This window comes from Poeciliopsis prolifica, unplaced genomic scaffold (assembly GCF_027474105.1).
Source record: "Poeciliopsis prolifica strain line A6 unplaced genomic scaffold, Auburn_PproV2 SCAFFOLD033, whole genome shotgun sequence".
Lineage (NCBI taxonomy): Eukaryota > Metazoa > Chordata > Actinopteri > Cyprinodontiformes > Poeciliidae > Poeciliopsis > Poeciliopsis prolifica.
The window spans coordinates 244,644-258,790 of NW_026562408.1; the positions used below are offsets into that span (position 1 = coordinate 244,644).

The 14,147-nt window shown below is 40.1% G+C and overlaps 2 protein-coding genes and 1 non-coding gene across 3 annotated transcripts; 1 reads left to right on the forward strand and 2 right to left on the reverse strand.

Annotated features, from left to right (window-relative positions):
* Positions 1–635: 635 nt before the first annotated feature.
* On the reverse strand, positions 636–3,230 carry LOC129373580 (cytochrome c oxidase subunit 7B, mitochondrial-like). The gene is made up of 3 exons (XM_055051587.1): positions 3,096–3,230; positions 1,873–1,988; positions 636–924 (listed from the first exon to the last, which is right to left on the reverse strand). Exons 1-3 carry the CDS (start codon positions 3,130–3,132, stop codon positions 844–846), a joined length of 234 nt encoding a protein of 77 aa, XP_054907562.1. The 5' UTR covers positions 3,133–3,230; the 3' UTR covers positions 636–843.
* Positions 3,231–3,614: 384 nt separating this feature from the next.
* trnal-caa (transfer RNA leucine (anticodon CAA)) lies at positions 3,615–3,724 on the forward strand. The gene is made up of 2 exons: positions 3,615–3,652; positions 3,679–3,724. It is a non-coding gene; the product is annotated as a tRNA-Leu (tRNA).
* A 2,109-nt stretch (positions 3,725–5,833) lies between these two features.
* On the reverse strand, positions 5,834–10,075 carry LOC129373579 (membrane-associated progesterone receptor component 1-like). The gene is made up of 3 exons (XM_055051586.1): positions 9,759–10,075; positions 7,336–7,491; positions 5,834–6,690 (listed from the first exon to the last, which is right to left on the reverse strand). The coding sequence occupies exons 1-3, from the start codon at positions 10,051–10,053 to the stop codon at positions 6,596–6,598; spliced, it is 546 nt and encodes a 181-aa protein (XP_054907561.1). The 5' UTR covers positions 10,054–10,075; the 3' UTR covers positions 5,834–6,595.
* Positions 10,076–14,147: the final 4,072 nt, after the last annotated feature.

A 14,147-nucleotide genomic window follows, 5' to 3' on the forward strand; every position in this document is an offset into this window, starting at 1 on the left:
ACAGTATATATTCATGTGTTGATTTGATTAACTCAAAAATACTAAAGGTAAATGAAATGTTATAATATATATGATAGTTTTCTGGTTTGCTTTAGAGTATACTTGTCTGGTTTAAAATGTAGTATTAAATTAATATCCCTCGCAAAAAACATTCAGCTTCGACCAAGGATTGACCGATTAATATTGAAAAATCTCAGCTTCAAATAAGCTTTAAATAAAGTTTTCCGAGACTTAGATGCAAGTTGTAGTATTTTAAATATACGACCAGAGTTAATGAATTTGATCAATCATGAATGGCATTTCATCTTGGTATTTCTACATTTAAAATGCTTTTGTTTTAAATGTAGAAAAGGGATCAGTGACCAAATGGGGAAAAAATGCTTTCGTTTTATAAAATAAATCCAGTTTTAACCCATTAAGTTAAATTTCTTGATATCAGCTACCAGCTACAGGTACTCCATCTGTCAGTCTCACTATAGCATATTTTATATGTCTTCCTGATTATTTTGGTTGGTTTTTGCTTCATATTAAGCAGTCAGTTGAATTAAATGTGTTTAATAAGAAATATCTCAATAGTTTCCAGCAGGACATTGTATTCAAAGAATTAATGGAAAATAATACAAATAAAAACAGGGTTATATTCTTTAACAGATTTTTATTCCTGAACGTTGAAAATATTCTGTAAGTCATTGATATAAGCAGGAAGATTTCTGTTCTTTCCTGGAAACAACCTTCAAAAAGCAGAGAAGTGGAATCAATTTTTTTGAACAAAGTTTGTTGGAATAAAGAGAAATTTCCACGTCAACACAGATCATGTTTGTCCATCCAGACTCTTGCTGCTCTTCACTCTGCGTCTCTCCACGGTTTGGGCATTGTTCTCTTGACTGGAGACAAGTTCCACACGATTCCCGTCTGGGTCAGAACCTGCATAGCCACCAGTAACAAAAGGTCACTAAACAACACCAGAAGGGATGAAGTCTGACATCAACTCAGGCTTCAGGTTTTAGAATGTTTTATGTCTTCAGACCAAAGATTTAAACACACTTTACATTTCAGATTTCAGATCATTGACTGGGATCATTTTGTAATTTTCAGGCCCTGTGTTGATGTCCAGGATAAATAATGTTTTGTTTTCATTTGTATGCTTTCAAGTAATAAAAGAAATAAGAGACATGACACGAAAAGCAATACAATCAAAGAGTTAAGCTCAACGTGGCACCATGCGGATCTTTGATTAACATTCAATGCAAAATATCCAGTTTTTCTTTTTTTTAATTCTGACTATGACAAGTGTTTTGGCATAATTTCATGTAATGTGTGATAGAAAACAAGCTTTTGCTGCCCCCTAGCGGTCAAAATTAACAATGGAAGGTGTGTTGAGCAGGGAACGTTGGTCCTTGAATACTTGATTATATCAGACCAAAAATGAAATCCTAAAACTTTCACTTTGAAATAATCCATGACTGACAGTTTGTATTATTTTATAAGGAGAAAATGTATGCAGTGAGAACAGTTTCCATAAGTTTCTTCTAAAAAAGGAATCTAAATTTTTAATAATAAAGCCACATTTTTCAGTATCTGCAGATTTATGAACTCAATAAAATATTTCCTCTGTTTGAGGGAAGAGTTGAGGTCCATAGATGAACACTGAGAGTAAAATCATTGTCACCAAATATTACACAAAGACAATTCCACAAAACGTTTGGGTAAAATGGAGATTAAAACTAATCGCATTTTTTCCAAACTGAAGCTTTTGCTTTCTTACTGTCTTTATTCCCTTAAATTGATATTCAACATTAGTTTATTCATTAGATTATCAATCAGAATCTGTCTCATTTGCATATTTTAATAAAAGCTTCTGTTGTGACTTACATATGCCCAGACAGCGGTGCAGAAGACGGAGCCACCGACCAGAACTCCCATGCCGTACTTGGAGTGGAAGTCCTGAGGCGCAGTGGACCCGTGCCTCAGCTGCCGCCCAGCCCGGCCTGCAGAGACAGAGACGGAGACAGAGACGCCGCCTCGGTTTAATCCTGGAGGCTACGCATGATCAACGCATCAACTAAAGAAATAAAGAGGTCAGGTGGGTCTCATGGAGAAAAAAATTACCATTAATTATAAACATGTGTGAAAGCAGAAATAGAAGTCTGAATCAGAATGAAGCTTTGCCAAATGAAAAACTGATGGAGAAACCATTTCCTGAACAGTTTGAGGACTGTTCACCCAAATCCAATCAAAATCTCAACATCAACGTTTTTTGTGGACAAGAAAGTCAATCTAGCTATTTCAACAATAAAACTAAAATAATAACTCACTTAACTTTAAAAAGTTTAATAGATTTAACCCATCTGATAAAGAACATTATAAATGTACAAGATTTTTAGTGTTGGAATGAGCATAATAACCTTTTCTAGAGATTTAAATGAGCAATGCAGGACATTATATACATCTGAATTAAAAAAAACACATTCAGTACAAATGAGACATGAAGATAACCTGAACTCTGCAAATAAAACAAGAATAAACCACGGATTTAAAATAAGTTTGTATAACTGGCTGTTTTGGTGTGAAAGACTGTCATTGAAAGTTTTTCTTGAAAATGATAACATTTATATTTCTTGGAAACAATTTTTAATTTGTAAAAGTTGAAGTCCAGTCCTGTAAGAAACTACAGACCCACTTCTGAAATCAACTGTTTATTTTACAGTAGATTGTAACGAGTTGAAGGAAAATCAGTGAGGTTTTCTGTCCTGATTTGACTTCGCAGGATCAACAGTGTTTGTGTTTTATGACAAACACTTTCAAATTAACTGTGATCTTAATTTCACCGAGCTGGAAAAAACTTAGCACACCGTGCTATGTTCACCAATGTAAGTTGTGTGTTTGAATTTTATGGAGTAAAACACATAAAAACACATAATGTGTGAATGCATCAGGATTCTATGCTAACAGTGGCTAGCTAAGGGCAGGCATGTAAGGGGACGATCAAACGACCAAAAACCTTATTACTGCCTCCTCTTGATTGATAACGGACCTATCTTTGGTCTAATAACATCAAATAGGATATAAATTACAAAGGAAAGCAGCCTCCTTACCTCCGAGGTTAGCTACAGTCTTTGCAAACCGGTACATGTCGTCTGGCTGAGCGTCTTCAGATACCCTTGAAAAGGTCCAATATGGCCGACAGAGGCAGCTATATCGGAAGCTGAGGCGTTCACGTACCGTAGTTATAACACATGAAGGAGTTCTAAAACTGTACAGTCTGCAACTTAAATAAGTATATGTTAAATACCATCCCTGCAGCAAGTCAATGAGCCAAAAATGAATAAAACAATCACAATTAAACTTCACGTACAAAAACTTTTTTTCTGTTCTTCAAAATATTTCCGTTCGACCTGGTTACTTTAATGCCGCATGACTGGGAAATTTCCAATACGCATGCGTAGAGAAAAACTAACCGTTAAAAGTATTATACCCTCTACACTTAACTGAAACACGTGTACGTCATTTTCCACAAACGCATCATGATGGAATAATCATCTACAGGTAAAACTATAGCGCTTCGGTCTGTGGGATGGATTAAATATATAGTGAAATTTCCACAACACGACTGTGTCAGGATGGCCGAGTGGTCTAAGGCGCCAGACTCAAGGATCAAACCTTCCGTGTGAACGGGACTTCTGGTCTCCGAATGGAGGCGTGGGTTCGAATCCCACTTCTGACACGTACCTTTTTTTCTATAATTCTGACACGTACCTTTTTTTCTATAATACACCAGGAATAGTTTTTGCTTCGACCTTAAATTGCCCCGGAGATGAGAATATTTAAACTACTAGCGGGTTGTGAAGATATGCTACTACTGTAACGCACAATCCTTCACCTTCTTGAATATATTATATATATTTACTTCACCAGACAAAGTTTCATCATCAGGGTCTTTCATCACCACCAAAAACGCTGATGATGAAAAAGAAGATTGGATTTCATGTTCCCTCGCCCGCGCGGGTCACCGGGGCCCCACCCTGGAGCGTGGCCTGGAGGTGGGACACGTTGGCGAGCGCCTGGTGGCCAGGCTTTTACCCATGGAGCCCAGCCGGGCCCAGCCCGAAGAGGAAACATGGGTCCCCCCCTCCAATGAGCCCACCACCTATGAGAGGGCCCAAAGGGGTAGGGTGCAGTGTGTAATGGGTGATGGCCGAGGGAGGGGGTCCGATTCTTGGGACGTGGAATGTCACCCCTCTTGTGGGGAAGGAGCCGGAGCTGGTGTGTGAGGCTGAGAGGTTCCGGCCAGAAATAGTCAGTCTCACCTCGACGCATGGCTCTGGTTCTGGAACCAGCCTCCTTGAGAGAGGCTGGATGTACTTCCATTCTGGAGTTGTCCACGGTGAGAGGCGTCAGGCAGGGTGGGCATACTTGTTGCTCCCCATCTTGGCATCTGTACATTGGGGTTTACCCCGGTGAACGAGAGGGTAGCCTCCTTCCACCTTCGGGTGGTGGGACAGGCTGTGACTGTCGTTTGTGCTTACGGCCCGAACAACAGTTCAGCCTACCCACCCTTTTTGGAGTCCTTAGAGGGGGTACTGGAGAGTTCCCCTCCTGGAGACTCCCTTGTTCTGCTGGGGGACTTCAACGCTCACGTGGGCAATGACAGTGAGACCTGGAGGGGCATGGTTGAGAGGAACTCCCCCCGATCGAGTGGTGTTCTGTTGTTGGACTTCTGTGCTCGTCACGGATTGTCCATAACGAAAACCATGTTCAGGTATAAGGATGTCCATATGTGCACTTCCACATGGCTTTGAGGCGGTTCTGGTCCACCATCCGGCGTCTCAGGAGGGGGAAGCAGTGTTTATAGCACAAACACTGTTTATAGTGGGGATGGTGTGCTGCTGACCTCGACTCGGGACGTTGTGGGCCGGTGGGCAGAATACTTCGAAGACCTCCTCAATCCCATCGACATGTCTTCCATTGAGGAAGGTGAGCCTGGGGACTCTGGGTTGGGCTCCCCAATCTCTTGGGGATGAGGTCACCAAGGTGGTTAAAAAGCTCCTGGAGTTCCTTAAGGCTCTGGATGTTGTAGGGTTGTGTTGGTTGACGTGACTCTGCAATATCGCATTGGACATCGGGGGCAGTTCCCCTGAACTGGCAGACTGGTGTGGTGGTACCCGTTTAAAAAGGGGGTTGGAGGGTGTGCTCCAATTATATAGGGATCACACTCTTAAGCCTCCTTAGCAAGGCTATTCAGGGGTCCTGGAGAGGAGGGTCCGTCGGATAGTCGAACCTCGGATTCTGGAAGAGCAGTGTGATTTTGGTCCTGGTTGTGAGGTGACTGGGTTCTCCCTTAGAGACAGGGTGAGACTCAGAGTAGAGCCGCTGCTCCTCCACATTGAGACGAGCCAGCTGAGGCTGGTGAGGTGTTTCGGTCACGTCCCACCGGGAGGAGAGGAAGATCCAGGACACGCTGGAGGGAGTATGTGTCCCGGCTGGCCTGGGAACGCCTGGGGATTCCCCAGAGGAGCTGGAAGAAGTGGCTGGGGAGACGGAAGTCTGGGCCTCAGTTCCATCCATCGTCTACCCGGATAAGCGGTAGACGATGGATGGATATATTCTGTCTCCTGTGACTGCACGTCACTGCATCAGTCCTATAGATGTTTTTCAGGTGATAGAAGGCTGACTTTGTGACTGTCTTTATGTGGCTCTGAAGGGTCAGAGGTCATCTCTACATCCAGGTTTCAGGGTGATCGGTGGTGTTTTTAATATCTGCTCAACAAAAATAAACAATTTAATTTGTAAATGTTTAACTTTAAAGAAAGTGAAACAAAAGTCACCCAGCTGGTCATTTTAAACTTTTCTTTATTAAATCAAAATATGATTCAGATATTATATCTGTGACCCAATGCATACATACAGGAAAATATTCCTTCATTTTATAGCAAATTAAATGCATAAAACAAGAGCAAACCAAAAAGAAAATCTTAAATGAGTTTGAGCTTAAAAACATCAGAAGATCATTTTAGTAACCAGAATAAATCTAAAGGTCAGATCCTAATTTAGTGCTAAAATAATCAAATAAAAGAAGCAGTTTATTGCAACAGTAGTTTCACGGCATAGTGTCATTAAAAGTCTTGAAATGATTATAATTCATCTTAAACATAAAAAAGAAGCAAAAAGTTCAAAATGTTTCCCAATGTAAAAGCAGAGAAAACAGCAGAAATCTGAGATAACCGTTTCCATTCAGATTAGGACTCAATTATCGATTATGTACAAAACAATCCAGATCAGTTGTTTGTAACTCCGTCCATCTGCGGCTTCCTGAACATTAAAGATGCAATAATTATGCAAATGTATCGTCTTTAAAAGCTTTTCATCAAAAAGAGTCCAAGCACAAGACACATTTTCACCAATTCAGCCGAGTTTGAGTTCAGATGAAACTGATCACAACGAGACGATCCGAGCAGAAACACGACGCTTCACTGTTAACGGCCCGAGCAAACGGAGAGAAACGCAGATCAGCGAAGGAAATGGAAATGTCCTGAAAAAAGTCCTGAAGCTCAGAGCGAAGCCGTTGCCAATGTAAGGCCAGCCTCCTCTTCGTCCTCTAGTCGCTCTTCTTGTCCTTTCCCTCCTCTTCGTCCGTGTATTCGCTCGGTTCCTCTCCTGGTTTCAGCAGTTTCCCGATGTAATCGTATTTCACTGCAACAGAACCCATCAGGTTTCAGGATTTAAAGGTTTTTCCAGGTGAAACTGAAATAATCTGCAGCTGACTCACAGATTATTCCAGTGATCTCGATTAACATGATAAAAATTGGCTAACTTTTCCTTTAGCTTTTTAATATATTCAAACATTAAAAGATGCAAATAAGCAACTTGATTCCTCTCTTAAAGAAAACAAACATTTTATTGCCTAAAACGGAGTAAGAGTAAATACGTAAATATATGTCTGAAAAAGATTTAAGCAGCTAAATACAGAAATGCCCATTTATTTGATCTGATTAATCAATAACAAAAACAATAATTATCTTCAGTCCCAGGTTGGATCAATCAGCAGATTCTCTTTATGGAGTTCGCAACAACTAAAAAGGTTCAGTCTGAAGCTTAAAGATTGAAACACATTTTGATTTTATGAAAACGCCCTGAGCAGATCAATAAGGTCTTTGATTTGAGAGCATTGGACTCACTAATTGCTAATGTGAGCAGAACATCTGGATCAGGTGAACCCGAAAGCTCTGATCTCTAAAACCTCAGAACTAATCAGAATGTTTGCCTTCTAATACTTTAAAGGTGTTTTTCCAAGATGATCAGAAACAGGAAATGGATGAGTAGAAAGATGAAACCGACGGGTGAACTGCGTCTCCCACTCGGCCAGGCTCTCCTGCTGCATGGCGTTCAGGTCCGACAGGTCGTCGTACTCCAGCTTCAGGGCGTCTCTGTCCAGGCAGAAGGTGGCCAGGCCTCTGGAGGCGTCTCTGCCGGCGAACACGCCGTACGGCCCGTCTGCAGACACAACCATCCATAAATCAACTCACCACATCAGAAATGACAGTGATATCAATAACTGTTTCTCTTCCCACCAAAAACTGTGATAAAGTTTTCAGTTTGGTGTTTTTTTGGGACATTTTTTCTAATTCGGTTTATTTGTTGTTTCTGTTTTATCTATTTGAGATATTTAAAATGTATTCGAGTTGCAGAGATGAACGTGAATTAGAAATTAAAGTGTGCTGATCTGAGAGAGTCTGTTTTTGCTTTGTCATTATGCCGTTATTACCATAATATTACTGGAAAATGATCTCAAAACAACAATATTACTGTTAATTATAAAAACATCTGGCGAAATTAATCATCCAGAATAATGTGTGATTATTACAGGCTTGGTGTTTAGTTTGATTTTGATAAATGAAATTATTTATTTAAATTGTGAATATTTATGAAATGTCTGCATGCTGATCATAACACGAAATGTTTGTCCAGCAGGGGGAGCTAGAAATAAGAACACAAGCATTTAAAGCAAAGGGAAACTTCCAGATGAAGAGTCAGTTATTCTAAATCAATAAAAGGATTTTATCATTCAGACCTGATCAGACTTCACCCGACTGCGCTCCGTCTGCCTAGTCAAAGTCCGGTTGGTGAGGTGTGAACTCTAATCAACCTCTGACCTCTGGTCCTCCAAACCTCGGTCTGGTTCAGTTTGAATGTGAATGCCAAGCGGACCAAAGACCGCTCCAAAAGCAGGAACTGGACTGCAGCGCAGGGCATTCTGGGTAAATACAACCAAAGCTAACCTGCTAGCCTAGTGCTAGCAGCAGAAATGATTCCTGGTCAAAAACTTTAATTTTAATATTAACACATAACCAATTTTATAATATTTTAATTTGAGTTACTTTTCTGCATTAAATAAAAATATGCTATATTCATTCTGTTTTAAAATATTTCAATAATGCAGTGAAAGCATTATACTATCAGATCCTCACTGTATGCAACAGATAATCTGAAGCATAATAATAAAATATTCAACTGCAACTTGAATATTGAAAGTTTATTAACTTGAAAGTTAATAAACTTCATTTCTATTGACGTGTTGAGTTTTAACAGCGGCTCTTTGACTCTTAAACACATTCAGGGCTGCAGATGCTGCTGTGAAAAATGACTTTTTGCAAAAACGCTAAAAACACTCAAAGCGGGGCGTGCTGCGGTGGTGCAGGGGTCAGCACGCCCCACGTTTGGAGGCCTCAGTCCTCAAGGCGGACGTCGCGGGTTTGACTTTTCCCGGCGACCTTTGCCGCATGTCTTCTCCCCTCTCCTTCTCCTCGCCCTCTCTCCTCTCTGCGCCGAGCCACTGGCACCGCAAAAACTCCTCAGAGAAAAAAAATGTAAAAAAACTCCATTAAAATGAGTAAAACCATGATCTCCTGCTGGGATTTAAAGTCCAGACTTTGGATGATGGCTGCCGGTTATCCAGTCGGTCACAGGTCACACACAGCAGAGGTTACAGAGTGAGATAAGAAAAAACCCAACAGGTACAACTGAGTGAAAACGCTCCTGTGACACCTGGAAAAAATGACTTCATGAAGTGAATCTGACATTCAGATTAGTTATTCAGTGATAAAAAGGCACACGAGAGATTTTGAAGAGCAACAAATGAGGGATGTAGTGTTGGAATTTTAACCTACAATAATGTTCAAAAATAATCCAGATGCTATGGATTATGGTAATAACAGAAAACTAAAACTATCCCGTTCTGCTGCACCTGATATGATCAGGTATGACATTAAGTTGATAGGATATTGGACTCAATAAGTGACTGCTTCCACTAGTGTGTGTGTTTTTTCTTACACACACACATTAAACAACGTGATTTCTGTTTAGAAAAACCTCAAAATACAATAAATTCAAAGTTTTACTCAATTCAACCACTCATTTTATAAAAACATTAAATAAAATACATTAAATAAATATAAGTTAAAACATTAACAAAAAAAATTGTGTAAATGAGCTTTAATCATTTGATTGCAATAATACTAATTATATGTCTCTTTAATAGCACATATTTTTGTGGAGAAGGAGTCAACTGGTTCATAGACGATCTCTGATGTGAAGGCTGCCCCAGCCTCTCCGCCTGAGCTCAAACACTGAAAGGGTGTGACGCCACATTCCGCAGAAAACTAAACCCAAACCTGCTGGTGAACCGAAGCAGCTGTTCAAACCTTGGACACGACAAACGCCGGCTCAGGCGGGTGGAAACCGGAGCGTTTGGGAACATTTACCTGGTCCGTAGAACTTCTTTCCTCTGGTCACGTCGAATACTTTCCCGTTAACGGCCATCAGAATCCGCGGATCCTGCACTCCGTCGTAAGGCTTCAACTCTGCCAGAGTGAAATCCTTCTTTTTCATTTTAGGCAGAGGCTTCTCCACCTCGCCCAGATCCGGCGGCCGGTCGCCGCGGAAAATTTTGTATAACAAGAACAAGCAGAGGCTGAGCAGGGTGAGGTTCAACGGGGAGGTGAAGATTTCTTGGAAAATTCCTCCTGAAGTAACTTCGCTCCCCTCTGCTTCAGCCATGTTGGCGTCCTTCTCCAGCCTCTCGGTGAGCGCGTCTCAGTGCGCAAGAGTTGCTGAGGAATGGACCAATTACCGTTCAGTATTAGCATCACCTGTTCGCGATGTTGTCCAATAACATGGGAAGTGTGGCAAAACGGGCGTTAGCCATTGGACAGTGCGCTCAACAGACTAAAGATACGTCAGTGTGTCCGCCATGTTGTAAGTGGCAAGTTAACTTTTTAAAAAATGGGGGGATGGAGGGAAGGAGTTGGATAATAATAAAATGTCTCATTTATGTTTAGCTAATTTGTGTCAATAATTTTATGTAGAACATAATATATTTCATTGTTTTATATGTTGATATCATGGAGATCATTAAACAAAATGAACATTATTTTCTGATCAAATGTAGAAACACTACCTAGCAACCTGTAGCTGAAACACATTAAACTGGCCTTAGAATACAACCCTTATTAAAGTCAACAATTTAAACAAATTGCGCTCATGTATAGGTTTGTTTTTGATTAATATATTGCATGTGGTTTCTTGTTATTTATTTGTTTATGTCTAGTCATTTTTAACTTATCACATTTAGGTATATATAGTTTATAAACTTTGTATTTATTACCTAAGATGGAGTAGCTTCCAACAAATAAGCAATTTCCTCTTGGGAATCAATAAAGTCTATTCTATTCTATTCTATTCTATTCTATTCTATTCTATTCTATTCTATTCTATTCTATTCTATTCTATTCTAAATAATTAGACAGTTACAATGATATAATTAGCTTTTTATTTATAATTAAAGTATATTTAGCTTAGGTAATATTTTTATTTACAAAACATTATATTCTAGAGATAGGTATGATATTGGTTCTCTAATGTGTATTATTATTGTTGTTGTGTGCTGATCTTTGCTTGGGAAAGTTTACCACAAGTATTTAAAGTAATCACCCTTCAAGCCCTCTTCTTCTGGTAGTTTTATTGTTTCCATTCCTTCCACAAACATACAACCTTTGGTACTTTTTTTCTTTCTCATTCTTCTCCTCACAAGTGAAAAACTTTTTCACAATACTTGACAAAGAATTTGGCTCTTACAGATTTCTTCTGTTTTTGCTTTTTTGTTAAATATTTCAAATCAAGGAAGTTTCAAACAAAGAAACAGTGATTAAATACAATAGATAGTTTTGATTTAATTTACTGATAAAACAAAAGTGACTTAGGCTGAAACATTCTACTGTGTTAAATTATTTTGATGAAGGTGGTGCACATTAATGTGTTAATTAAAAACACATGAATGTGTTCATGAACACATTAAAAATTCTGAAGGCCCCTGTCTAGGACCCATGCTTGGCTCACTGTCAGTTCTTGCATGTTCTGGCCCACCATCACACACTGCAATCCTTAATGCACCCCTAAAGTGCCGCAGATATTCTGATGGCACCCTATCAGAATATCTGATAGGGTATTATTATATTTTCTTTAGGTCAAAACAGAGTTCTGCTCTGCATTTATTCAAACACCAGGCCTTCAATGCTTTGTTCACTAATACCTCTGCTCCAACTACACAGGTCATGAGGTGACTAGCAGAACTTGGGGGTGATGTCATTACTAGATCAAACTTCAGGGAGAAATGAATGTATTATTAATAAATCCCTGGATTTACGTCACTTTCCATTTTTGATAAGGATTAGCGCTTTCCAGAACAGCATGCTTTACTTTTACAAGTATTTCCACGCTTTTTTACAATTGTTTTTGTGGTAGAAAAAAGTGGGAAATTATTATTACTCTTTACATTACTGACTGTACTGTTTGCTAGGCTTACTCCTTATAAATTAATTATAATTAATTCTACAAAAAATCAAAACAAACAAAAAAGTTTCTTCTTCTTCTTTTCTATTATAGCGGATCGCAAGCAACTTTAAGGTGCATACCGCCACCTACTGTACACGAGAATGTAGCAACAGTATTTTACATCAGTTAGATTCTATATAAAAAAAAAAAAACGTTTAAATAAACAGTAACACTTTTATTTTAATGATTCGGAGGAAAACATCCGGAGAATGTCTCGAAGAACTCGACCACTTCCGGTTTCTGCAGCGCTCGCTCATTAGTTCCGACCAACCAAACAAAGCTCAGCGGGAGCTGTCTGCAGCCCAGGCAGAAACATCTCGACCTCTGAACCAGAATCCGCTCGACCCACTGAACCGCCTCCAATCGTTTCTGTATCGCCCGCTTTCTGGAGACCGGATTGTGATTTCAGCCGCTGCGCAACGAGCGGAGCTAACGTTGCCTCTGCCGCCATCCAGCCTGCTGCGGGATGACGAGCCAGCTGCTGGGCAGCGTGTCAGCCGCGAAACGGGCTGGTAGGCGGGTGTGAGAAGAGGTTTGGCTCCCTGGTGGAAGTGGGACGTGATCGGAAGTTTAGAGAGATTGGCGGAGTGACACTAGCAACCATGTGAGTTTGTAACGGGGTTCAGTTTGCTTTGCTAGCCTGGCTATGTTAGCGTTCTGCTGCTGTGTCATGTTTACGTTTCCTAAAGCGCAGCAGCTTTTATCCGCAGGCAGGACGAAAGTTTCGCTTTTACTCTGGGGGAGCAGACTTTTCTCAGAATTTTTCTGTTTTTCGTTAAATTGAGGTTTTTGACTTTTTGTGAAAGTTAAATGCATTTTTTAGTGGCTCCAACTTTCTTCAGTAGGAAATATTGTAGGTTTATAGGCTCAATAAAACACGTCAAGTTGTATTGCTTATAAATATACATAGTCCAGTGACGTGGGTGAGGTTCATGGCTAGGGAGGCTCTGACGTAATCAGAATTATAAATATACTTAATCAGATTTGCAAATATAGAACCCCTGCAGGTGATTGTTTATATAAGGAAATTTTGTGCATGCGGACAACGCTGGAGGGCAAAAAGACAATTATTCTACATGCCATCCATAGCCGCGCCGCCGCCGAACAATAACTCCGTTAACTCAGTCAAACTTGGACATGTAGATATTATTAATATTATGCTCCACAGAAAAGAGAAATCCTTAAAGTCCAAGACGAAACCATTTCATTCTCTGTCTCTATCAGCGCAGCTTCCTAGATGCCATAGCAACTGAACAAAAAAAACGCTGAAATATTTTCCATACTAAGAGCAGAACATTCAGTCTGTTGCACTAGCTTGTTTTTAGGCTTAATGGCTATTTTGTGATAATTAATAAGTGATTGATGTGGTACGAGGTAGCTTCAAGGCAACCTCCATGGCTAGCTCCACTTCAAGCTCCATGGCTAATTCCATGGCTAGCTATAATTCAAGCCCTATGGCTAGCTATAATTCAAGCCCTATGGCTAGCTATAATTCAAACTCTATGGCTAGCTCCATGGCTAGCTACAATTCAAGCTCCATGGCTAGCTCCAGGGCTAATTCCATGGCTAATTCCACTTCTAGCTCCAAGACTATTTCCATGGCTAGCTCCAAGGGAAGCCCCATGGCTAGTTTCATTGCTAGCTGCTTGGCTAGTTTCCATGGCTAGCTATAATTCAAGCTCCATGGCTAGCTATAATTCAAGCTCCATGGCTAGCTATAATTCAAGCTCCATAGCTAGCTCCATGGCTAGCTCACTGTTGCTGTCTCTTCCTCTGCAGTGTGGAGTGTCAGTGTCTGGGATCATGAGCGCCCCCTGCCATGAGGCTAGAGAACTGCCTGCCTCACCTCCAGTTCTCTGGTTTCTTTTGCTGCTCAGCAGCACGAAACACGTTGCACACACAGTTGGAGGCAAGAAACACTGTACTTTATATACATGAGCCAAATGATGTAAAATCAGTTCATACATGAAATGTTTTTGAATCATTTTATTGGCGCCGTTCAGACAGGAGGAGCTGCTGCTATAGACTGGCAGCCAGCAGGTAGTGAGACGTTGATCAATCCAAGTGAGGCTCGGCTTCCTGCTGCCTCACCTGCTGCACTTTCAGTATTTGAATGGGACAATGTGAAAATGCAGTGATTTTTAAAAAAAATTTCAAAGAAAAAATAATCAGAATTAGTTAAGCTAAATAAAAAATAGGTACTTATAGTATAAACTATAATATAATATAAAATAATTTAATTTTTCCATGATGAGACGCTG

Bases quoted from the DNA above. Each gene is read 5' to 3' on its own strand.
- LOC129373580 (XM_055051587.1), bottom strand. From the start codon at position 3,132: ATGTACCGGTTTGCAAAGACTGTAGCTAACCTCGGAG. The intron at 1,989-3,095 runs GTAAGGAGGCTG...CTGTCTCTGCAG, and splicing joins GACTGTAGCTAACCTCGGAG to GCCGGGCTGGGCGGCAGCTG. The intron at 925-1,872 runs GTAAGTCACAAC...GTGGCTATGCAG, and splicing joins GCACCGCTGTCTGGGCATAT to GTTCTGACCCAGACGGGAAT.
- LOC129373579 (XM_055051586.1), bottom strand. From the start codon at position 10,053: ATGGCTGAAGCAGAGGGGAGCGAAGTTACTTCAGGAGGAATTTTCCAA. The intron at 7,492-9,758 runs GTAAATGTTCCC...TTGTGTCTGCAG, and splicing joins AAAGAAGTTCTACGGACCAG to ACGGGCCGTACGGCGTGTTC. The intron at 6,691-7,335 runs GTCGGTTTCATC...GTTCTGTTGCAG, and splicing joins GTGGGAGACGCAGTTCACCC to TGAAATACGATTACATCGGG.